General features: G+C 55.1%; 1 protein-coding gene across 2 annotated transcripts in view; it reads right to left on the bottom strand.

The window, feature by feature from the left end:
- Nucleotides 1-24,504, bottom strand: part of Rxra (retinoid X receptor alpha) — an 84,682-nt gene extending 60,178 nt beyond the window's left edge. The window contains exon 1 of one of the 2 annotated variants that reach the window (XM_052181953.1): nucleotides 24,186-24,504. In XM_052181953.1, the coding sequence (XP_052037913.1) occupies nucleotides 24,186-24,213 (28 nt within the window). In that variant the 5' untranslated portion in view covers nucleotides 24,214-24,504. Of the gene's footprint in view, nucleotides 1-23,619; nucleotides 23,643-24,185 lie in introns of those variants that run through there. The other variant, XM_052181954.1, reaches the window with a different exon arrangement.
- Between the last annotated feature and the right edge of the window lie 271 nt (nucleotides 24,505-24,775).

Genomic DNA, 24,775 nt, shown 5'->3' with positions numbered 1-24,775 from the left:
TCTTTGATTTCCAGAATGCCAAGGCAGGACCCTTAATGCCAACAGGTTTCTGGCAGCCTCTCGGTTCTTCTGTCCCGACATCCACCTTGAGATGGGGGCCAAGGGATTATCCGACCAGGAAGAAGCTATGCACACAGGCCTGGACACAGCTGTGGTCTGAGGAGTGTGAGGGAAAAGCTGACCCAGGCTTGGGCCCATGAGCAGCGATGGAGTAAGGAGAGCTCACAGCTGAGCCCAGCAAAGGGATGCCCCTGACTGCCCAGCTGGGGTACCAAAAAGGGAGAACGGCCTGCCGCCACGCCCTGCCCCGGTACTACTGCCCATATAGACTGGACAACGGCCTGGGTACCAGAAACCTAAAGCACCTTAAATAATGCTGAAGACAGGGAAGGCAGGAAGAGCCACTTAGCCAGACAAGCCAGGCCACGGCCCTTGGGGCGTGGTCACCGTCCACTCAACACTGCTGAACTGCTCAACAGTACGATGGCCTGTGAAGAGACGTCAACAAGAACTACAAACATCATCCCTGAAGTGTAAGGCCCCAGGAGACCTGCTGAAAGAGACTGCAGCCCAGGCCCCTGTCTGCGCAGCTCTTCTCCAGCAAATATACCAACACAGCCCTCCACAATCACTGCTGAGCCCAAGGAACAGGCAGGCTCCTGCACCCTGGGCCACAGCTCTCCACAGCAGCCCCTCTCAGAGCCCTGGCCCTAATCCACAGCATCTCCAGGGCATTTTCCATAACTGTTTCCAGGGAGACTTGTATAGGTGTTCTGAGTTGTCTTGAGTCTCCTGGATCCCACATAGGTGTAGCCTCAGACCCAACAATGAACCACATCTCAAAGACACTACTGGGCCCCCACCCCCAACCCCACCCCAGATACCTGGTAACCCCACGCTGAAGCATTTTGGTCCTCCCGGCCTGGGGTAGAGTAAACGGTGCAAACGAATCCCAGTACCATCTTCCCCACCTCACGAAAGGGGGCTATGCACAGACTGGCACATTCAGAATGCCCTAAGTGGTCCTGCTGGACACAGGGCTACCCAGCACCTCTGAGAAGCCACTGAGGGTCTGGAGTGAGGAGCACTTGTGACTGTCCACACAAGATAGAGCTTCCCGTGCATAGTGGTGCAGCATACACATGAACACACAGCCCAAGCCACCAGGGTCTCCTTTTCCGCCTCACTTGCCCAAGTGAACCATCAGAAATTCAAATTCTACCTTGGGAAGACTTCTGAGCAGGACCCAGCAGCCCTTCACACCTATTTAAGAAGATCAACACATCCTCCCCAGCCACACTGTTCAATGCCATGTCTGTTCTCATAAAACTTAAATACTGTCTTTTTCTTCAGGCCAGAAACCCCAGCCACCCCTCCCAGCCACATGAGGACCCTGTGCCCCAACTCTCCAGACACATAGAAGATCTAAGCTGCTTGTCCTCCACCTGTACTCCAGAGCCAGCCCAGTAAAGAGCCGAAACAGGCGTCAATGGCCTGCCATCCTGAGCAGGCATCAGAAGGGCTGAAGGTCCCCAAGAAGAAAGTATGACTGAGGTCAGACCTCCTCTTGCCAAGCAAGGAGGAAGAAAACGCCAAGCACGGAAAAGGGGATGCGAGTCCTCCATGTCCCCTCAAGGAGCCAGGCTTCTGAGTTCCCAGCTGACCACACAGGACTATCGGTACAAGCAGGACCAGCCGGCAGCCACGAAGCCAAAGTCACATTGGACGCTGTGGGGCCTAGCCCTCACACCCTCCCTCTCTGTCAGTCCTGGCAGCCGCTTACTGTATCACCAGGGAAGCTGACTCCAGAGTCAAGCCCGCGTCCTGGGAGCTGCAGGATGCAGCCAGGGTGAGCCTGGCCCCGCCAAATCAAAACAAGCACTGGCCAGCTCTGAGCACAGAGCTGCAGGAGGCCGGGAGGCCCAGACACTTCCCCTCGCACGGCCTGCTGCCTTGGCCAGTGGCCACTCTGCCTGCTGCTGGACAGGGACTAGGCCAGGAAGACAAGGCAATCCAGCCAGGTCCTGTGCCGCCATCTGGGGGCCTGGAGAGGAGCCCCTGCTCACAAGAGTTAAAACACATGACCCTGCCCGTCACAGTGCCTGACAGGCACCCAGGGGCCCCAATGCAGCCCTTTCCTATTCTTATCCTTCAGATTCTAAAAAGTCACCTAGAGGCCAACACCTCCCTGGTCCCCTCTGCCACCTCCTACACACCCTCCCCCGGGGTTCCCCACACACCTATCAAATCCAAGCTCCTAAGAGCCACAGTCAGCTTGCCCTCCCCACTGGACTTAGTAGTATCAGTCTCAACAGCACTCTTCCATAAAGACAGACAGACACACACACACACACACACACACACACACACACACACCACAGGTGCAGCCTGCACCAGGCCTCCATCCATCTGTGACAAAGCCTGCTCCACGTCATCACTTCTCATTCTGATGTTTAAAATTTCATTCACGGCAACAGATTGGTGATTCCATCTCGGCCTTAATTAAAGAGGGCCCCAGAACGACATTTTAAACAGCAATGTCATTTTCTAATTGACAGGGCTCCATTACCAAGAAAAATACGCAAACCCGCCTGAGACACAGTGCAAGCCCCTCCCCCCTCCCAGAAGAAAGAGGGACAGCATAGCTTCAATTTTTAATCTGCTGATGAAATATTCAGGGGCCACAAAAGGATTGCATTTCCCTGAGGCATGGGATCACTGCTCTCTCCAGACTCGCCATGCTGGTAAGATACCAACTTAGGGTGATGGGGTCAGGCAGTCTAGAAGATGGGGAGCCCACACGGGTAGTAGCTGAAAATTGGTCTACTCAGCTACCACGACATACTTGTCCCCCACCCCATGCTACCGTCCCACTGTTAGCTCAGATTTTTCTGTGCTCCCCAACAGTATCTGCTCTGTGCAAGTAGAAGACGTCAATCCAGAGGGACTACATGCCCCAGCGATACCCACCAGGTCTCCTGGCCCATCTTGATACCTGTCTGAGCCTCATATGTCAAGTCCTACCTCCAGCAATCAGGCCCCTAGCATGCTAATTTCTCAAGCAAAGTACTGAGAGCTCAGGACCTGGTGCACTAGTGCTAACGCCTCTCCATAGATGGTCATTGACACCTCAAGCCTACACATGTCTGCACAAAGCCCAGCAGGGTGGGCTTTACAGACAATGACCCTGAGATAGTCAAGAGAAAACTCTGCCTATACTGCTAGGCTCAGTGGCCTGATCAGATACAAGTAGATAACATGAAGGCCCTAGCAGTGCCAGCCAAGCCAAGTCTATGCAAGTCCGGTTGGACGCTGGCTCCAATAGCCACCAGAGCCAAAGTAAAGAGAGGGCCATGGCACTCACCAGGACAGGGACAGGCCCCAGCTCAACCCCTCAGCCTCTCCATTGCATCTCTTCATGCTAGGCATGGCTAGGAAAGCAAAGTCTACCTTCCATCTGCTCCCACTTCTGCCTCTCAACCAAGAAAACGTCCTGATGGATGGATGGCTCTAGACCGCACAGCCAGACTGCTCTCAGGAAAAAGTGGCCTTACCTGGCCAGGGGGCCCCACTCAGCAGGTGCCTTCACCCCTATGCTGGCTCACTAGTGAGCTCAGGCGGAACACACAGGCTGCACCCCATCCTCCATGTGGCACTGGCTGGACCACTAGGTCCACTCAGGGAAAAACACTACCGGAAACCACAGGAAGAGCTCTGGTAGTCCCCACAGGACATAACCATCAAAACACCACCAAGGTTGCTGTTGTCTGATGCGTCAGACTCTAGGCTACCACCTCCAAATAGAGTCATTTTCCCCTTACAGAAGGGGAAACTGAGGCTCAAGGTGGTCAAGGGTTTGCCAATAGACACCACTGAGGAGTTGGGGACCGGGGAGTGAAGCCAGTGTTGTACGAGATGCATCATCGTGTAGCGCAAGCCCAAGGGCTCCCTGAGGCCGGATCTTCTCTCCTCTGTGGTTTCCACACCCAGTGTAAAGTGGGGGCTGATGTTGCCCAGCTGCCCAGCCAGCTCCAGACAGGCCAGTTAATCAAACACTCTCTAAATGATACAGTCTAATGCTGCTGGCCCAATGTGCCTGCCCAGCCATCTGGTAGACCAGCTTTCCCTGACCCTGGAGCTGATCATGCTCTAAGAGAAGCAATGAGTAAGGGGTCCAGGGAAGGGAGAGCAGGACAGGATGGAGACAGGAGTCAGCAGGCCAAAAGGAGAGTGAAGTATTGAAGACAAAACGAGTAGCACTCACTGTCTACACCACTTCTACCCTACAGTGGCCTGCATGCACTCCGCCTACCTCCCCAGCCTGCCAGGCTCTGTTCTTCTTCTGTTAAGCCTCCCAGAGGGACACACACTGCAGACTCAGCACCAGGGAATTGAGATGTAGAGCTACACTTCTAAGGGAAGGGAAAATGCACATCTAGTGGCAAGTCGGCAGGCGCCCTTAGGACCCAGACCAAAACTGGACATCACCTGGGGGGGAGGGGGGGAACCACCGGCAGGAAGTCACAATACCATGGCAGCCCTGCCTCCAACCCCAAGATGATGGGCCTAAATCCACACAAGTTCAGTACTAACACTAGCACGCATTTGGAGCCATCAACCTTCCCTGGCACACCAGCCAGTCTGTTACACAGAAAGGGGCTATCAGCCTTGCCAACAAAGCTAACCAGGATCACAGCTGGGTCCTCTTCTTCCCAACCTCCAGCCAGGCTTCCCAACACCCAGGATCATCCCCCTGTCTATTCCCTCCAGGTCCCTTTGGATGCCAGTTTTTTCTTCTACCAACCCCAGCCAAGCCTGCCACACAGATCCAATTGTCCCCTCCCAAAGCTATCCAAGGCTAGACCATTGGCAACATGCAAGTGACATGGTAAAGGCAAGGGTTAGTTAAGGCAATGGGAGGCAGTGGTTCTAGGTCAGCTGGGAAACGGGTGTCTACGTGGCCAGCCAGATCTTCCCCCAGGGAGAGGCTCCAATGGGCTGAGTGAAACAGGGAGGCCTACATTGCCCTGGGAAATTGTAAGCATGCCCTACTGGCCAATACCCTCAGCAAGAACCAGCCTTTTCTACAACTAAGTGGCATCTGCTCCTTCCAGAGATCCACAGAGAACTATAGCCTCCTCTCTGTACATAATGTACAGTGAGGGTCCTACAGGCTAGGAAAGATCCCAGGGCTGGGGAGTCTGGAGATTTGAGCTATGCACTGAAACTCAGCTCTCCCCGGGACTATGACTTGGCCCAACAGGCCCAGAATCAGCATCCAGCCATTAGGCCAGGGCACCCAGTGGCATCCAACAGAAGGGTAAGCAGATGTGGTCAGATAAATCAGGCAGGAGCTGGAGAGCCACCTCAGTGGACAGAGAGGTGCACTTGGGTTCAGCTAAAACTCACCAGTATGTCAGCCACTCATCCTTTCAGAAATCAGACCAACCTGAGAATGATGGTCCTCAAATTGTCAGCTGACACAAGTGGCCAATGTCCATCTTAGGGACCTTTCTAACAACTGCCCTGTGTTTACTAAGAGCCAGCACCTAGCTATGTATCCAAGACTTATCATACTACGACGGCAGTGCCCACTTGAATCTCCCAGTTAGGTCATCAAAGTGTCCCACCTGACCACAGAGTTCCACCTCCCAGGAGGCCTCCAAGTCTCCCTAAAACCTGTCAAAGTGCCTTGCTCTCCTGCCCACAGCAGCCACACTTCCGTCCATACCCTTGACAATCTATGTTCCCACAAATGCACCGCCAGCAAGCCCCAACTGTGTGGCCACACCAAGTCGACACTCGAAGCCTACAACCCTACACATCACTGCAATCCATCAGCCTCCAAACACATAGCTGCCCCAGCCTCTGCACTCACTCCTGCTTTTTCTCAGCAGGACTCACCAGACTCTATAAACAGAACCCATTTGGCACCCTGCGACACTGAACCTGGCTCTACTGCGTAGGCCTCTCATTGTCTGTTCTTTCCCCCAGAACCAGCAAGACCCACCTCAGGGCCTTTGCACACACTACATCTCCAGCTGAAAGGTACTTCCTCTCCATCCCCACAAGTCTACTCCTCATTCTGTACGCTCTACTCAAATGCTACCCTGCAGAAGGTCTTCCCTGGCTCCAATGGCAAGTAACCCCTCTACATACCAAGACCACACTCAGTGCAGGACCTGAGCACACTCAGTATAGGCTCCAAGCCACCTAGATTACTCACCAAAACTCCAAAAGGTGAGGGGTAGGTGACACAGAGGGTGGTATGTCCAGCCAGGCCACCCAGAGCTCCTCTGCAGCCCTCCTTGACAGATGCCCAGGTGTTCCGGCTGCCCATCCGGCCAGGGAGGTGGAAGGAGGAACGTGTCTATCCCTCAGTGTCCGGCCTCCCGGACAGCAGGAAGTACCAATCTGCTGGGAGCGCAAAGACAAAGGCAGGCTGACCACTGAGCGCCCGCAATTCATCTCGGTCAACACTGTGGCAGTGCAGCCGTCCACCCAGCGATTTACATTTTTATTAAATCACTCGGGGAAATTAGAGACATTATTACTTGCCTACACTCCTTAACCCTTCCTCTGCCCATTCCCCATACTGCTGCTGCATGCTAGTGAGGATGCAGACTATAGAACCCCAAGCATCCACCGAGCATCTTCATAATGGCCGAGTGTGCCCTCACTAGAGGTGATGTGCATAGCACTGGTCACACACCTCCTCCAGCTGCCCCTCTGCTGCCCTATGCTGTCCTGACTCAGCTTCCCCAGGCTCCTGAGACCTCAGGAGAACCCTCCTCAGTCAGGTTCCACAAGCACCTGAGGATGAACACTGCCCACTACTGAGCCAACACCAGGGAGAGAGGCCAGGCAGCTGCTAGGTCAGTGGACCCAACGCACCAAACCCCATGGTCTTGTCCAGTTCCAGGCAAGCTCAGAGCTAGACAAAGTGCAGGCAGCCAGTCAGATACATCATTGTCAGTCACCCAGGGGACATAAACCCTGTACAGCTGGGGCTTTCAGTTACTGGCCTCATCCCAGCAATGCCCAAGACCACTGGAGAACTGTCCTCCTAAGCCACTGCAGCATTGCTGGAGACGCATCTCCTACAGATGCCAGACTATGCCAGCATCTGCCAGCTGAGGACACTAAGGCCTCACTAAAGTCATAGTCACTGGGCACACCCACTCTGCTCTGTCTTCTCAATGGCCACTGGTCTAGAGCTCACCAGGAAGCAGTTCCCGAACAAGCCTCTAGGCAGCTACCCAGGCAAGGCCTCAGGGCTCCAACCCCACTCTCCCTAGGCACCTCTGTCCTAGAAATGTAGCCACAAAGCTGACTCCTAGGTGGTAAAGACCACAGTGGGAGTGTCATTTCCTCTGCCTCCAACTCCACATCCACTGTCTCTTGCAGTCAGGGTCCATACTAGGCCTTGGCCTAGCACTGAGCCCCTAAAAACACAGGAGTCATGGGCAGGGTGGGAGGAGCCTAGCCTAGTGGGGCTGTTTGGTGGAGGCGGCGTACAAGTAACGCCTATGTCTTGTGAATTCCCACACAAGTAGATACCTGTCAGAAACAGAGAGGCTGGAGGGCACCAAAGAGAGCAGCAGAGTTCCGCAGGCATCCACAGGGTCCAAGGAGGAGTCTAAAACCTAGGATCTGGCCCTACCCTGTTCTTCTAGGAACTGGGGACTCCACACCCACCTTCATAAGAGGAATCTCAGCTGTGGGAGGGTGCCTGGGTTGGGGTTAGACAAGAAACCTCCGGTTTCCCCCACCCTGTGGCTGCTGAGTCAGGCACACGGGGCGGACCCCAATCACAGCCCCTTCCGGGAGGTGGCGAGTATTGAGGCAGGAAACTGAACCCCAAGAGAAAGCATGAGGCCTAGCTGGTACCAGTCCACACAGGCTATAGAAACTAGCTACCCTCCCCCGATAAGCCCAGGATAGACACCCTCCCACAGAAAGGGATAGGAAAACTGGGGCCTGGAGAGGGCTGTGGGAAAGGGCTTGTCCATATTTATGCTGCAGACACCAGACACACTAGGTCCCCACGAACCCCTACATGATGAACTCATGAGGGCAGAGATGGGGCTCACTACTCTGTTCCCAAAGACGTTGAGTCTAAATCCCCAGGGATGAGAGCAAACCGCACAAGGGCCAGGGAGGCCACCATCCAGGAGAGAGGGCCCGGAGGTGGGAGTGCACAGGACATAGACCTGTGGCTCAGCAGCTAGACCCAGCACAAAGTCAGTCCTATAGCCGGCATGTTGTACATTGGTAGGGCACCAGATCCATCTCATCGGCTGAGCATGCTCCTGACTGCTGTCCGCGGGAGGAAGCACGCTTTCCCACCATTACAAAAAACACTTGTGCAGAGGAGGAAGAAACCCAGTGTTGAACACCCTGGCTCAAGGCTACTTTCGATGCAGACTAGTGAGGACGACAGGCCAGGGATGGGGGACCCTGCTGGATAAGTGTCTGTCTCCAATGAGGCTGGGTCACCAGGAAGGCCAGTGGGGCTTGGACAATGACTTTACTCTCAAGTCCCTGTTGGGGCTACAACCAGTGTGAGTCTCCCCTCCTAGCCCTGGGAACCCCTGCCCTCTGAGATAGAAGCGGCCATCGCAGATGGCCCCTCCAGAGAAATACTCCTCCCCAGATCTGCACAGCTCATCTCCCTCCCCAGTCCTATGGGGACTGCTCTGATCCCAGGCTATTGACCCACAGGCAACTCCTCTCCTGCTCCTGGGACTAGGACTCTGCAGTTCCGAGAGGCCCTCAGCCATCACTTCCTATTTCGGGCCCAGAACCAAGAGATAAGCCCTACTTCAACAACTCTCATAACCACTCTAGAAGTGAGAGCCCTGGCCCCACACACAGAGATGAGAAAACAAAGACTCAGAAAAGGAGATACGCTAGTCAGGTGCACGTGCTGCCAAGACACATCTGCTGCCCGGGGTGTCCTTGCTACTGATGGCTCCCATGATCCCCAGGACTGATATACCATCTAGAACATACACACTGCCGAGGGCTAAATGTTGCCCAGCCCCACAGCCACTTACACAGCTCTGAGGCAGGAGCACCCTCATCCCTACAGGCCAAATGCCTGAGCCCAGGGCACCCATGGGCAGCCACATGGAAATTTGTAAACTGGTGGGCCTCTCCAAGAAAGACCTACACACACACACACACACACACACACACACACACACACATACACACACACTGTGAGGTTCTGTTTCCTGGCCTCTAATCAAAGGATTACCTGAAAACCCCAGCACCTACACATGCAGGCTCTGCCAACACCACCACAGCCACATGTCCCGTGTGGCTCACACTGAGGGGAAGCCACTACTACCACCTGTGCCAGCACCAAGCCAGCCAAAGCAGGAAGGACTAGGAGGGAACCTGGAGAACTATTCCTACTGGCTAAATGCCCCAGACCTGATGGGTGGTCTAGCTCGCAGAGACAGTAAGTCCAGCTATCACAAACTCAGCAGCTCTGAAGCTCAGGGACACCTCTGTGAGCCTCCCCCTCCCCACCCAGTACCCCACCTCCTGGTGAACAGGGCAACTCTCTTCCCAGAATTCTTAAGAGGTGGAAAGGCTTAGCAGGCTAAATGGAGAGAACCTAGTGAACACAGGTGTCCATGAAAACAGCCTTCCCCGGGCTGGGAGTCAGAGCCTGGCTGTCCCTAGCCTAAGCAGAGTTCAAGATCCAATATATGCCAGTCACCAGCACAAGTCCTGGTTACATTGAAATTGCAGCTGACAGGTGAGACGCCCCTCACCCCAGGATGAGCTTTGCAGGTCCCTAACACAGCATACACCACTGTGGCCTGGGGATGGGCCAAGGCTGGAGAAACAAAATCCACACAAGCATAGTGCAGCAGAATACCATCCTCACTGTACCCTGCCTAGCCAGGACTCAAGCTGGACACACTGCTGACACATTTCCCAAAGACCATGCCCCACCTCCAGCCAAAGCCAGAGAGGCGAGCAGAGAAACTGAGTCAGGCCCCGAGGCACATGCCTGCCACCACCCACTGCCCAGAATATGAGGACGGGAATCACCCTTCTCATCCCAGCACAGGTGTGCTGTTCTCATGCCACACAAACACGCACATGAGCTCCTGTTCAGAGAATGAGGCTTGGGCCAGGAAGCCGGGTGGAGATTGGAGGGTGGAGCCCATCTAACCCAGAGTTTCTGAAAAGAGCCCACGAGGAAGTAAAAATAGGAAATAAAAATTAAATTGCTCTGACCAGCCCCAGTTGTTTGTGAAGGAAACAGGGTATCTCCTTGCCTAGCAAGGCAAGCTGGCTCCAGTACCTCCCAGATACAAGGCGTCCCCACCCCTGTTGACACCATAAGGCTAAACAGGCGCCTGGGATCCAGCAGGAAGTGTTAAAAGGGGGAGTCCTGGGGTCCTGGATTCAAATTCTAGCTCAGCAGCTAACCAACAGCGTGACTTCGGGCCAGGGAGGGCAGAGTTAGTAAGCACTGTGCCCCACTGTGCTGGAGCCTCCTATATGGCCCTGCTCTGCTCCCCATCTGTAAATATGCCTGCTTTGCCTACAGTGGACAGTTGAGAGAAAGGAGAGAGCAGTCTTCCACTGACAGCCTAGCCCCCGTCTCCCCCACCCACACAGCCTGCCTGCAGCTCTCAGACCTAATTTCCTCATCACACAATGAGAGGAAGCCTTCCTTCCTACCCTTCCCTGCCTTCCTTGCCAGCATTCACGCCAGGCTCCTTACACTAAAGTGTGCTCAACTGACCCTGGCTTTAGGCCCTACTAACTTCTTCCCCCTCAGGGCACAGACCTCCTTTGGAGCCAGAAAGTAGGGAAGGGCCACTGGACCTTCACAGGCATTATCCTCCCTACAGCATCAGGCACCTTCTGGGTCAATACTCAGAGACTGGTAGGGATTGCCTAGTGTGCCTCAGAACGGACATGTAGGTGCTGGGGATGACTACTGATGGCCTAGGCCCAGGGACAGCAGAATATAAAACACCGCAAGTCCCCATGCAGGGACACAGGTGTGCATACAAACACGAGGACAATACATGAACCTCAGGCATGAACAGTTACACACAGATATGCACACTCATGGCCATGTACACTCACATGTGGGCACTACACAGTCTCACACATGGACACGGGTATGCACACAGGCACACTTATATAGGGCCACATACAAAGCAATACATGAACCTGATGCATGAACACAGGTGTGCACAACACACACAGCCATGCATGCTCACACATGGCCAACAGACTGAACTTCATGTATGACACAGGTATATACATAGACATGAGCTTACATATGGCGATGTACAATCCACATATAGGCAACATACAGAACCTCCCATGTGAACATGAGTGTGCATACTCATAGATATATAATATAGAGACGCTCAAGCACAGGCACGTGCATGCAGACATATTTACACATGCCATGAACTCTCACAGGTAAATAATATGTAGAACTTCATACAGGGACACAGAGTATATGAAGATACAAGCTCACACACAGCCATGCAGTTATATGAACAATACACAGACCCACATACATGGATACACATATAAAGACATACACACAAGTCGCTATGCACGCTTACATGTAGCTAATATACAGAACTTTATAGATGAACACAAGAGTACATAGAGACACACATACACAGCCATGCACACTCATGTATGGCTAATACACAGAACTTATATACAGACACATCATGTTCACTCACATATGGATGATGCACAGAACCCATTAACAAGTGCATACACAAACACACATGCACAGCCACATATACTCAATGTAGCTACTACACAGAGCCTACATGTGAACACAAGCACACACACACATATAGCCATACACACTCATATGTGGATGGCACACAGAACCTCATATATGGACATGTGTATACACTCAGACACACACACACATGCCATGCACACTCACATGTGACTAATACATAGACCCTCACACACAGACATGAAGCACACAAAGACACTCTCAGACCAGGACTCAGATGCACACCTGGAGGGCTGGGCATGGACACGAGTGCCATCCACACTCACACTCTGCCTAGCGCCCAGTCGCACAAACAGCAGGCGGGCCCTGTGCTCACAGCAGTTTGGACGCTAAAAGCCCAGGGGAAAGTCTGAGGCCGCCAGCATGGCCTAGATACAGGCAGGAAGGCTAGAGGAGAGGGCCACACACTACAAACCAGGTCCAGGCTTTCTGCCAAGTGGGCTGCTGTCTGTAGACCCTAAAAGCTGGCCAGGAGGCTGGCAAGGCTCAGGTCCCTGTGAACAAGATAACAAGCGGGGGCTGAGGACAAAGGGACAAAAGGACCTTCACCCGTCTAGTTCCCCATGTCTCAAGGGCCAATCCCATGTGCTGACCATCAGTCCTGCTCGATACCCCACAGCTGACAACCCAGGTCCCTCAGTCCCCAGGTTCCCACACCAAGTGAGGAGGCCACAGCAGGAGGAGGATGGTGACAACAAGTCACAGTGTTATTCTCAGAAAGGCAGCCAGGGAAACCTGTGGGGGGGGGGGGGGAGACGGCCAGCAGGGCAGCAGCCAGGAGGAGCAGAGGGGTCTTGGGGAAGAGGCCATTTCAAGAGTCCTGGTGGAACCTGAGCTCTGGGAACAGAGAGGGGGCCCCCAAAGACCAGCTCCCACACCACTTCACCCACAAGTCCCAGCAGGTGCAGGGTCCCCCTAGGATCTCCACCATGCCAGGTTGGAATCATGGCCGCGGATAAGAACTGCACAGCCCCCTCTGATAATGACTTCACAGCTTATCAGGCATGTCCATGGCCACGTGGGCCCAACAGCCATCCTCTCCTCTGTCCCATGAGTGACCATGTGCCCGGCTACCCAGCACAGGAGACACAATAACTATCCACAAGCAGATAAGTCCCTAAGCCATCGTTGGCAAAGACGCCACTTCACCAGCAAGGCAAAACCAGCTTACCAGCCACAATTTCGAGAGCCAGATGCCCAAGGGGTACACACCACCCACCAGTAACCTGTCCCATGACCCTATCACCTGGGAGATGTCAGCCTGGGTCAGAGGAACTCCAGCTAGACTAGAGTTGGATCAATAAGCCAGAAGTGGTGTTTATGTCCTGCAGCCAGGTGGACAGAGATTAGATCTGACACAGGAAGGTCCCGAAACACTACAAAATTCTCCCTTATAGACCACAACACATCAGTCACAGGGTATCAGAATGAGCCAACCAGGTCAGACGTCTGGCTGTAGCTGGACCCCCAAACAACTGCCCAGAGACGTCTTACAAATAGCACTGGCCAAGCCAGCCAGGGAAGCTGCCAGTGTCTACAGCTCTGCTTCCCAGACCAGAGTAGCATCATGAACACTCACAAGGCATGGAGGAGGCCAGCCCTCCCCACATGGGCCATCAGAGGAAGGAAGAACACACAGTTAAAGAGGACATCCTGACTCACAAAGCTGTCTGTAGGCTGTATCATCACGTGCATGCCTCATCCGGGTCAGTCAAACTTCTCCTGCAGTCCAAAACCCACAGGCAGTATTGTCAGGGAGAAGAAGCCAGACCTCCTCAACACCAACACAAATCCAGAACTACATCTCCTCTTACTCATGCCAGACCTGGGAGGGGGGGCACCCTGCTAGAGATGGCTTAGCCTTGTGCTATACAGAGCCACCAAGACAAGAGTCCATGACACCCAAAAGGCAGTGTAAGTATAGGATACAGATGGAATAGAGTCCACCCAAAATCTGCCTCACAGGATCCTCTAGGATCCTCTAGACAGCTGTGAGGGACCTCAGCCCTCCTCAGGCCTACCCCAGGCCTCCCCTACTTCTTACCTAGTAACCATTTCTCATTTACTACACCTGCCTTGACAGTTGTCCCTTGTACAGGAGTGGAGTCTTTACCACACGTCTCCTCCACAGGCTCTACCTCCTAAGAGATTCAAAGCATTTGAATCCCAGTGTCCAATGTCCTATCCTCCAGCCCTCTGTCCTCAGTCACTCAGACCCTGAACCCACACTCTCCCTGGTCAACGCTCCTAGACATGTCTGTAACCACACAGCTTGCCACTAGTCTCCCTAAAGCTCCTCCTGAGTACATATTCTCCTACGCTGCATCAATATATCCTGCTGAATCCCGGCTGCCAGGTGCCTGCTCCCACATGTCTCCCTATATCCTGGCAGCTAGAGGGAGGCCTCGCCTGTGCACCCCAGAGAGGTCCTCTATGGCTGGGTACTGACAGCCCTCCCTCAGCTCCCTAGCCCCCTGCAAGACTGCCACACAGCAGGCCAAGTTACAAGAAACCAGCCTGTCTGACTTCTCTTGGGATTCTCTTAAGACCCCAGAAGTCTTAAAGCTGATCACCACAGGGGAAAGCACACTGCTGTCAGACTCGGGACTGGCAACATCAAACCAGTCTGTCCCAGAAGCCAGGGAAGATACCACACTAATTCGGGGTAGGGGCTCCGCAGAGGGCATTACCTCATTCCATAAACACCCTGCAGTGTTTGTGGCACATAGTACTGCAGATTCTGCAGCAAAAAATCCCAGGAGCCACCTGCCCTGAAGGACAGGACATGCAGAGACAGCATACCCAGAAAGACTCAGCCCAGTTCTGCCATAAGCTGCCAAGGACCCTGGAGGGCACCGCAAATATGTACTTCCCACCTCTGCCAAAACTGGGTTCCATCCTTCCTGCCTACCACCAAAGAAACCAACTGAGGAAGAGAGTTGTACACCCTGATTCAGAAAGCACATGCAGCAGAGAGCAAGGGACTGCGGACCCTAAGAATCCACAGGGCCTGAAGACCACCATCACCCAGCCTTTCTAGGCCAGGTCCCTGGGGTCCCAACCTCAAGTGGTGGCATGTCCAGAAATCATGCCCAGGGAGCCCAAGAGCGAAGGAAGCTCTGCTCCTGGTATAATGACTAAGTCCCCACTTCTCAACCCTCCTCAACCTTGATCCTGGGCAGAAAGTCCAGAGCAGGATGGGTGGGAGTGGCTCTGCCACCTCCCCTGGACTCTGGTCCCAATCAGAGCTGTCCTCCAACCAGCAAGGAGGGACTGAGCCAATACTTCATGTAGTCTCTTTGACAGATGACACCAAAAATGCCCATGGGAACAGAAATGGGGTGGGCCTGAGACGTGGAAATTGGCTGGCTGTAGGGGCAACCCCACTGTTCCTTCCAGAACGGGCCTAGGGGCAACCCCACTGTTCCTTCCAGAACGGGCCTGAACCCCAAAGCTAGCACCCTCCAGCGAGCAATGACCTGTAGTGATCCAGCAAGGTCATATTCCATACCCAGGAAGTCTTGAGAACCAGGAGAGGGGACGATCATCAGGGGAACAGCTCAGAGGGTCTTGCAGCCAACATATCCCCCACCAGGCTCCACCTCAACTCCACATAGAGTTAATCATTCCTACATGAGCCAACCATACACACACATTCTCTCTCTCACGTGGTTTCCACAGCACATACCTGTGACTCAGGTAGCAAGAGGCAGGCCAGAGAAGCCTGGCTAGGCAGATAGATCCTTCTGAAGCCCTTGAGGGGAAGACCTAGACCCACCTGGGCAAGTCTCTACTAGACCCTCAGCTGGAGGAGAGCATAACTCCCTGGAAAAGGTCTGCTTTAATTCCACAGCTTGTCTAGCAAACTTGTGAATTGTGACTCAAAACCTAACTGCAAGACCACCATCAAGTGCCCCGATTTCCAGGGCACCTTATAGGTGAAGCAACTGAAGAAGGCCAAGGAGCTGATTTTTGCCAGTGGTGGCCCCGACTGTACTAGACTTAGAGAGAGCACTCGCCCACCACACAGGGTGGTCTAGTCACAAGTATTAAACATGAAGAAGCTGGGTGGGAGAGAAGGGAATGGCAGGTACCTGGTGGCTACAGAGCCACCTGACTCCAAGTGTAGGGCTTACTAGAGTGAACATGGAGCCATGAAAGGTCTAGGTAGGGGAGGTCAGAGCCCAAGGACAGAAAGCTGGTCCCAACTTAGACAAAGAAGGGGCTGACCCACTCATCGCTAGGCCTCACGCCCCTGCCCTTCACCACCCCTTTCTTAACAGTCACAATATCTGCAATGCATGCTCATTACCCTCAAAGTGTCTTGTCTAATGTCTCCAGTTCAAATCCAGAGCCATGTCCAGCCCCATCACCAATGGCTACCTAAGTGCCCATGGCTTCCTGGGTCCTGGGGACATCTCATTCTGATTCCTGTCCCCCTCCGCTAGGAAAGGAAGCACAGTAATTCCTGAGTACCTGCCGTGGTACGTGACTGAATGGCCACCAATCTAGAAGAACAAAGCCAAGGTGCCAGGAGAGAAAGGCAGCGGCCTCCAGCTGCCAGGAGTCCTAGGGGGACCCAGGACCCAAGGAGCTTCCTAGGAACACATGGACAGCTGGGCAGAGAGCGCCTTGGCAAGGCAGAATCAGGAGTTCAGGGGGAGGCCCCCAAACCAAGAGCAGTTACAACATCTCTAAAAGGCCCTTCTGTATAGCTACATGACAAGAGGGTATGCAACAAAGAAAGTATGCAACAGACACATGGAGTCTGAAGGGAGCGCACTCTACCGAGGCCCCTGGAGGAGGCCTTCAGTGTGAGCTCCACCTCTTTTCTCAACTCGTGGCCCACCCACAAGGGTACCGAACTAAAGGAATGGCTTGTGTCATTGGGGACAGATGCTCCATGGTGCCCAGTGCTGTCCAGGGAGCACCTGTCTGGTGACGCATCTGGACACCAGGCCAAAGAATGAAGCTACACGGCCCTGCCAGCCCCTCTCCAGGGCACTGGGCAGCTTCCAGCCCCAGGAAAGCCAGAGGTCGAGCCATCGGCTCAAGCTGGGCGACATATGCTTGGCCCTGCCCTCGGGAAGTTTCAGAGAGAGAGACACAGGAGCGATGTTGGCCACTCAGAAGCCACATGGGCTAAGGATACCATTCAGTCTAAGGTCTGGAATCCATCCCACAGTCCCTGTAGGGAAGCAGGCAGAGAAGGGACAAAACTGAAACCCAGACAGCCTGATGCTACCCTTTGCATGACCTAAGGCAAAAACATAGCAAGCGGCCAGTTGGTAGCCAGTGTGGGAAGCCAGCTAGCCTGCAGACAATGGGAGGGGTGGCCACCAGGACTCTGAGGCCCAAGTAAGCCTCCTAGAGCTTCGCTTCAGAGGGCTTGGACAAATGAAGCACCTTCTGAGCCTGTGAGCAGCTACTCCAGCCACCTGGACTGTCACCGCCTGACCTCTGCCCGGGGCCAGCACGGACACTTAAGCTAAATTGGTCAATTATGGGATACTTAGATCCCTCACGGGGCTTCCCAACCTCCCTGCACTCTGGGCTGCAGCACCAGGAAGCCAGTTGAATCAGTAACCTCATTACAGCGAGCGCACACACAGTGGCTTTGAACTCCGCAGGGCTTATCCACAGGCACTGCAGGATTTACACACACACACACACACACACACACACACACACACACACAAAGAAAGAGAGACAGAGAGTCAGAGACAGACAGAGAGACAGAGACAGAGACAGAGACAGACGGATAGACAGACAGACAGACAGAAACAGGGCCTAGCCTAGACCCAGCCTACCATGCTCCCCTCCCTTCCCGCTCATGATGCTATAGCCTCTGCTGAGAGCCATCAGCACCAGCCCTGGGCTCCAGGATGCTGTCTGGGAAAGTTGAGTCTGGTCTCCACGGAGAATAAGACATTGAGCCTATGGCTCCTGAGTCACTAGCCCATCTGAGAGAACTTGCCTCTGAAATGGGGGGGCATCATGAAGGACAGACTTGAACTTGAGCAAGGAAGACCCTGAGCTATACACATCTAGAGTCTCAGTGGCCCAATGCCAAGCCCAGAAACCTTTTCCTCACCTTTAGGGTCTTGACACTGATCCCACAGTGGAGGCTACCCCAAGACCAACCTGGTCCCTAGCACCATCAAATACACTGGGCCTGTCTGTCCTCCCAGAGCAGGGCACAAATTTATGACCACTAAACTGTTCCTTCACCTTTCTGGGAGACCTGACATAACAAGACCCAGGCTTGGGATGCATCAGCCAGGGTGTTAAGGGACTTCCCCAGGAACGGGCCAAAGCACGAGTGCAAAAAGGAGCAAACTGCCAGAAATAGGAAGAAAGCCATCCTCTCCTCCAAAGTAGTGCCACTAACGAGGAAAGGAGGAGACTCTACAGGCCAGTCCAGGTCAGCCTAGGCCTCCAGTGTCTGTGGGAGTCCCCTCCCCAGCCTAAATACTGCAAGGATGGGTCCAAATTAGGGCTCCATAGCCAGCAGGAGACATTTCCCCCTTAGCCCCGTGCACTGCCTCTAACCACCTCTGCATACTCAGGGGGCCTGAGACAGCTCCACTTAGCTCTCATCCAGGCCTGCCTCATGGCCTTTGGTCTGGCTATGCTTTGTAATGCACCCCACCACTCCCACCAACCTCACCATGGGCTGAAAGACAAGGAGGCTGTGCCAAGTAGGTGCACCCTAATTACACAGGGATGGAGACCACCAACAGGCTTGGAGCCCCCTTAGAAGAACTCTGCACAATGCTGCTAGATTCCCAAAGGTCAGGCCAGTGCACTTGTGTGCATACAGACACATGTAACACGTTCCAGACAGAGACTGCAGATATAACCAAGTCTGTGCCCTGCCCTGCCCTGCCCTGGGGGCTACATGGGGCTGCCTTCCTCTGGTCCCCTGCCACAGGCCCCTATGAATCTTACTGCCAGACAGTTTGGCCCTGGCAGGCTGAGGCAGCGTAGCCAAGCCACTGGGTCTTCAGGTAGAAAGTACCACTGGCTGCCCCACCACCACCACCAATCTTCGATAACCTGGTGGGGCCTTGCAACTTTCCCCAGCATCCCAAAACGCTCTCAGCTTGACAATCAAGGAGTCTCCACTCTCCGGTGACTCTTGAGGAAGGAGGGCAAGTCTCCCAGGGTCAAGGGTCAACAGCTGTGATAGTGAGACCTCAGATCTTCCCATCAAAAGGAAAATTAGCTACTCAGCCTAGGAGTGGAAGCAGTTCAGGACTCCTGGGGAACTGGACTGGGCATGGACCCGACTCTTGTAAGCAGCCTCCTGAGGTGCTGACAGAACAGGACCCAAGCAAGTTCAAGAACAAGTTTTGGCCCAGCTGAAGATCAGGGCTGGGCCCGTCTGGGAAATCAATTTGCAGAGCAGAGAACCACACAGAGACATGATACTGAAGTGCCAAGGCAAACAGACCCTACCACAGGGTTTCCCATCACTAATCAAGGCTGCCTCTGGGTCAGTCCATGAGGTCCTGAATTAGGTACCAGTTACACAGCAGGCACCGAATGGATACATATCAGCACCCTCTCCAGGTGGGCAGGTCCTGAACCAGTTAGGAGAGATTGGAAAGAACGGCAGCCAGACTCACAGATCCACGTGACGCTTGGGAGGCCCTGGGAAGCCCACAGCACCAGCCTGCTGCCTTATGGTGGGGTGGAAGGCAGCACCAGGTAAAGTGTTGGGGGGGGGGGGTTACGTGTCTGTGCACACCCAGGCCGCTCCCCACACATCCTGGGCCAATTTTATTTAGCTGCTTTCTGCTCCGTTTCACGCTCATTCAGCTGCTGAGCTAGACAATTGCTTTGTAACTCTAGGGTGCAATTTCCCTGTCTGTGAGGCGCTGGGGCACGACTACTCAGAACATCTCGCACCAGGCTTGGGTGGGTGTGCTCACGAGAAGTCCTGCGCTCCACCAGACTCACTGAGCCTTGGGGAGAGTCGTGTAGCATCTGGGGTCTGTCCAGGGAGCCTAGCAGGGGAGGGGAAACCTAGGCAGGGACACCCAGCCAGCGGGTTGCAGCTGTGTTGCCTTAATGCCTAATTTTCACCTCTGTTCCCATACCCAGTGGCATCGGGGGTTCTCAGGATGGTTTTGGCTCTGTGCTGGTGACCCGCCCCTATCCTGAGGCAGAGACCCAGAGAGGACTTGGATACAGGCCTCACCTTGGGAAAGAAGGAGTCACACCCCACAAAAAGAGCTCTATGAACTCCCAACCAGCCTAGGACAAAACAGGCTACATGCCCAACAGCCTTTATAAACAAGAAATGCGTCCATTTTACAGATGCAGATGGCTGATAGCAACTGTCCAGCTGCATCTGTCCTTCAGGGTCCTCTGTGGCTGTGAGGGAGAATATGGCCGAGGAAGGGAGTCTGAATAAAAAGAAGGAACCGGGAAAGAACAATTAGACCTTATAACCAGGAGGTGTTGCAGGCCCATGGGCGGGCAGACAGCCCATCTCCCCCAACACTGAAACAGCCTGTTTTAAAAGCAGTGGGGGCTGATGAGGCGGCTTAGTGGGTAAGATACTTGCTATTAAGGACTGAGTCCGACCCCTGAAACATAGTGAAAGGAAAGAGGCAACTCCCAAAAGTTGTCCTCTAACCTCCATACAAATGCTGTGGCACATGTGCCTGCATGTACACGCGCGTGTACACACACACACACACACACACACACACACACACACGTTATTTGTTTTTAAATAGCATTGGGGCAAAGGTTTGGAAGATGATCCCCAAACGGACAAACTCCCAGCCACAATCCAGCCACCTATACTCTTAAGAACCACAACTCCTGCTTTGATCCCTGGCCCCGGCTGATAGTAGTTCCCATGAAAATCCAGCAGCCAATCTGATACCTCCAGGCCCTGCCCAGCCCACAAGCTTGAGGCCTAAGGAGCAGGGAAGGAAGGCAGGTCTTGGCTCGTCCAAGCCCTAGGCCATCTGCAAGGTTCCAGGCCTACATCTTAAGAGAGCTGAGCCAGGTCTACTATTCTCTGCAGACCCTGGCCTGAACATGCATATAACAAGACCCCATTCTACTAGAAATAGGAAGCTCCAGGCTGCCTCACTGACTGCTGGGCCCAAGACTATCTCCTACACCTGCTATGCAGTTTGATTCTGTCTACACCGTGGGTACCAGAGTTCCTTTGGTATGAGGGGCCAGCCCTTGGGTTGAGAGATGCAGGCTTGAGCACCCCTACATTGTCTACAAAGTAACAACCCCTGTGGAACACTTCCTCTCCTAGAGAAAGGTGTGAGGGATGGGGTAGGGGTCCAGAACAGGTGCAGCATGGACTGTCTGAGGAGGCGCTGGCAAGGAAATCAGAGGGGCCTCTGAGGAGGTGCACCTAGCCCCAGTCCTGACAGACATGCACAGCTGGAAGAACCGCCCGGGCCCTAGCAGACCTGGGAGCCAGTCCACGGCAGCTGCCCCATGTGATCAAACTGCAGGCTCGACTCTGCACCCCACACACCCTATGCACTCTTGAACAGTGCAGACCTGGGCTGTGTGTAGAGCTCCCCGCCCTCGGTGACTCCTTCCTGTGGGCCTAGCTCTCTGAGCCCACATCTGAGGCAAAGGTTTGTGCCCAGCACAATAGTCAGTGCCAACCCAAAGAAGAATACAGCCAGGCAAAGCCACCACCACAGTCAGACCACCATCAGGGGGTCACTTTTCCTCATCCTATCCCTTCCTCGGTCAACAACAGAGTCTCCTCCAGAGTTTCCCAAAAGAAATGCCCAAATCAGTAGGCAGCCGGGGGCCTAAACCTGAACTGCCTAGTCAGGCCCAAGCTGGACTCCAAGTCCAGCCTCCTGAGAGTCATGTGACCCTGTTATTTCGGGACTCCCGGAATGTGCTCTATTTTGGGTCACAAGGGCTCTGATGTTACTAAAAGCCCCCTCAGGCAGGCCCCAAGCTTACCAGCTCCCCAAGTACCACACAAGAGGGTGGTTGGAGGTCTAAAGCCCTCCTTCTGGAAACCTGTTACCCTCACAAGCAAATGAGCCACTAACAGCTGAGAGGGTCAGTGCAGGCTTGAGACCTTTGGACTCTGAGGCGCAGCCTTCCAGTCCCACCATCCAAGCTGAGGCCAGCCCTTACCCCAACTCCCCAACTGGCATGGAGGAAGACCAGCCCTAGACAGCAGAGCCAGCAAACAGGGGCTGCCTAGGGCAAATTCCCCAACCTCCCTTTCTTCCCAGATCAGCTCAGTTGCCAGAAGCTTAGAGGCTCCCTGGTCCACCAAACCCACACAGTGCATACTGGAAAGAACCCTCAGTCCTGAACCCCCAGAGTGACAAGGTAATGAAAAAGGGATAGCCAAACTTTCTGAGACACTTCAAGTCGGACCCAAACAGCCTGCGGGGACCCTGGATGAGCCAGAGCCCCTGACACGCAGCCCCCAGGAGGGATTAGGCTATGTTGACAAAAGGGCTTAGGCAAGTAGCCGCTTAAATGGACCTTCAACTGCACTGGACTTCAGAGCTGGTCACAAGCTTAGTAAAAAATAAAATGTAATCAGAGCCCAGGACTCAGCCCTCAGCCCTGGGGCATGGGCTGCCTGGGCGGCCACAGGCTGGTCCTGAGAGCCACCACTCTGTGGAGCCAAGACAGCAGCTCCGAGACACAACTCCTCTTCATGGAGACTCCCGCCCAGCCGCCCTGCAACCTCGTTCCCAGTTCTGTACGTGTCAACTTTGAGAATGGGCCCTGTCTCTCCTGGGGTATTGTTCCCATCTCAAGACCTAGGCAAAGCATTGCCGGGTCCTAGCTGTGTCCCAGGCCAGAGACTAAGCAAAACATTCCTCTCCTGAAGAACCCAACTCTGTGTGCACATGAAGGCTTGGGTGGAAGAAAAAAAGATGTCTCAGGACACCACCACCACCACCACCATCACCACCCCCCACCCCACCCCCAGTCCACCAAGCCCACACCAGGCCCCACAGCAACAAGCCACAGTAACAAAGCTTTCTTGTCAATCGACTTTGGCAGGGGGTTCCAATGCCAAATCCACCATGTGTAGCCTCTAAGTGAGGCCTTCCCCGGTCAAATTCTCAACTGCAACACGGACAGGAGTTTACAGCCGGGAAGCTAGACCCCCTCCACCCCCCAGGCTCAGGTATGCCTCCACTGTCACCATCACTGCTCATAAGAGAGTCTGAAGCTCTGACAGACTTGTAACACTAGCCCAGGCACTTTGCAGCAGATCTGTCTGTGAGAAGGCTGGGTGTTAAGGAGGTGCCACCTCTCCAAATCACTAAAAGTCCTTGCAGCTATACTGTGTTCTGATCCCTTTTGGCTACCCTTAGGGTAGCCAAAATGCATCCCAAACCTCACAGGGGGTGGGCAGGCAAAGAGGCGACGAGTATTGCGGAGCTTCGTCCATAATCAGCTGTCCTGATTTCCATTCAGCACAAATTCTTCAGCAGCCTGACAGCCTGACTGCTGTCCTCACCACCAAATTAATATCTTTCCCAGAGCTCATTTATAAAGAAAGTCTCCCTACCCTGCTTCCCTCTGGCTCCCAAACCCCAGGGAGAGCAATGAGTGGGGGGCTCTGCTCCTGCGTGGTTCTACTCCTGGAGTTGGAAGGCTGTTTGGGGCTGGGCGCTGCTGACGGGAGGCTTGCAGGACAAGAAAGCGATCCTCTGCTGATGTGCTGTCCCCCCCCCCCTAAATACAGAAAACAACTAGGGGTGCCAGAGCGTGGGGCCCCAATTCTGGGTTTAATCAGAGACCCCCTGAGTGACAGAGCCCACCTAGGTTTGGTCTGCTGTCGGGGAACGGCAAGATCGCAGACTCTGTCCTGGGCAAAGAGACAGCCAGGGGCCAGCGGCCTTCTCCAAGCCACAGCCCGACGAGCCGGGAAGAGCAGTGGCCTCCCGGAGCCCAGCGCGTCGTCCCCATCCCAATGCCAGGGAGGCCCGGAGCCCTCCAGCGAGCGCAGAAGTTGTTCCTCCGGCGCGGCCCAGTTCCCTGGCAGCTAGAGCTGGGCGCCCCGGGGGTCCGCGTAAGCGCGAGGCGCAGCGTGAGGGACCCTCTCCACGTCCCGAGCGAACCTGCGCTCGCGCCAGCCCCGCCGCCCACTCCCGCTCCTCGGCAAGTCAGAGGCCCGGCGTCCTCGCCCTCTCCCGCCGCGCGCCCGGGCCCGGGAAAAGTTGCCCTGTGCCCACTCGCCTCCTCGGGCCCGGAGCGCTAACTCTCGGTACCGCCACGGCGCGGGGCCAATGGGCCCGGCCGGACCCCCCGCGCGCGCTGCGCACGCGCCCCCGCCCCGCCGGCCCCGGCCCCCTCCCTCGCCCGCGCCGCTGCGGCCGGCACTCACCGAGCGGCAGGAAATGTTTGGTGTCCATGTCTGCGACTAACTCATGCCCAGCCGGCGGCGGAGCAGCAGGGCGGCAGCGCGGCGGCCCCCGGCGCGGCCCGCCCGGGGCCCGGGCGGCGGGGAGCCGGCGGCGGCAGCGGCGGCGGCGGCGCGCGGAGGCCGCGGCGCGGCGAGTTGTTGCAAAAGTCGCCCAACAATGTAAACTACTTGTGCCTGCGCGCGCCCCGCGCGCGCACCCGCCGCCCGCGCCTCCGCCGCGTGCCCGCGACCCGCTCCGGCCCGGCCTGCAGCGGGGGGAGCGGCGGGGGGCCCGCGACGGGCGCGGACTCGGCGCAGCGCCGCCGCCGCCACTCGCCCCGCCCGCAACCGGTGCGCGCCCCGCCCGCCGCCGCCACCACCGCCACCCCGCGCTCGCAGCCCGGCCCCGAGTTGTGAGCGCCCTGCAAACTTGCAAGTTTGCGTCTGCCAAGGGTTCCCGGGAGCCGTGGGGCGGCGGCGTGGGAGGAGGGCGGGGCGGAGGGGTGAAGCAGCCTTCCCTTCCCGGCTGCCCAAAAACCCGGCGGCCCGCGGTGGAGGAGGAGGAGAGCGGG

The sequence above is a fragment of the Apodemus sylvaticus genome, chromosome 5, assembly GCF_947179515.1.
Source record: "Apodemus sylvaticus chromosome 5, mApoSyl1.1, whole genome shotgun sequence".
Classification (NCBI taxonomy): Eukaryota; Metazoa; Chordata; class Mammalia; order Rodentia; family Muridae; genus Apodemus; species Apodemus sylvaticus.
Note: the sequence above shows the minus strand (reverse complement) of the source record. Positions and strands in the feature narration are given on the sequence as shown.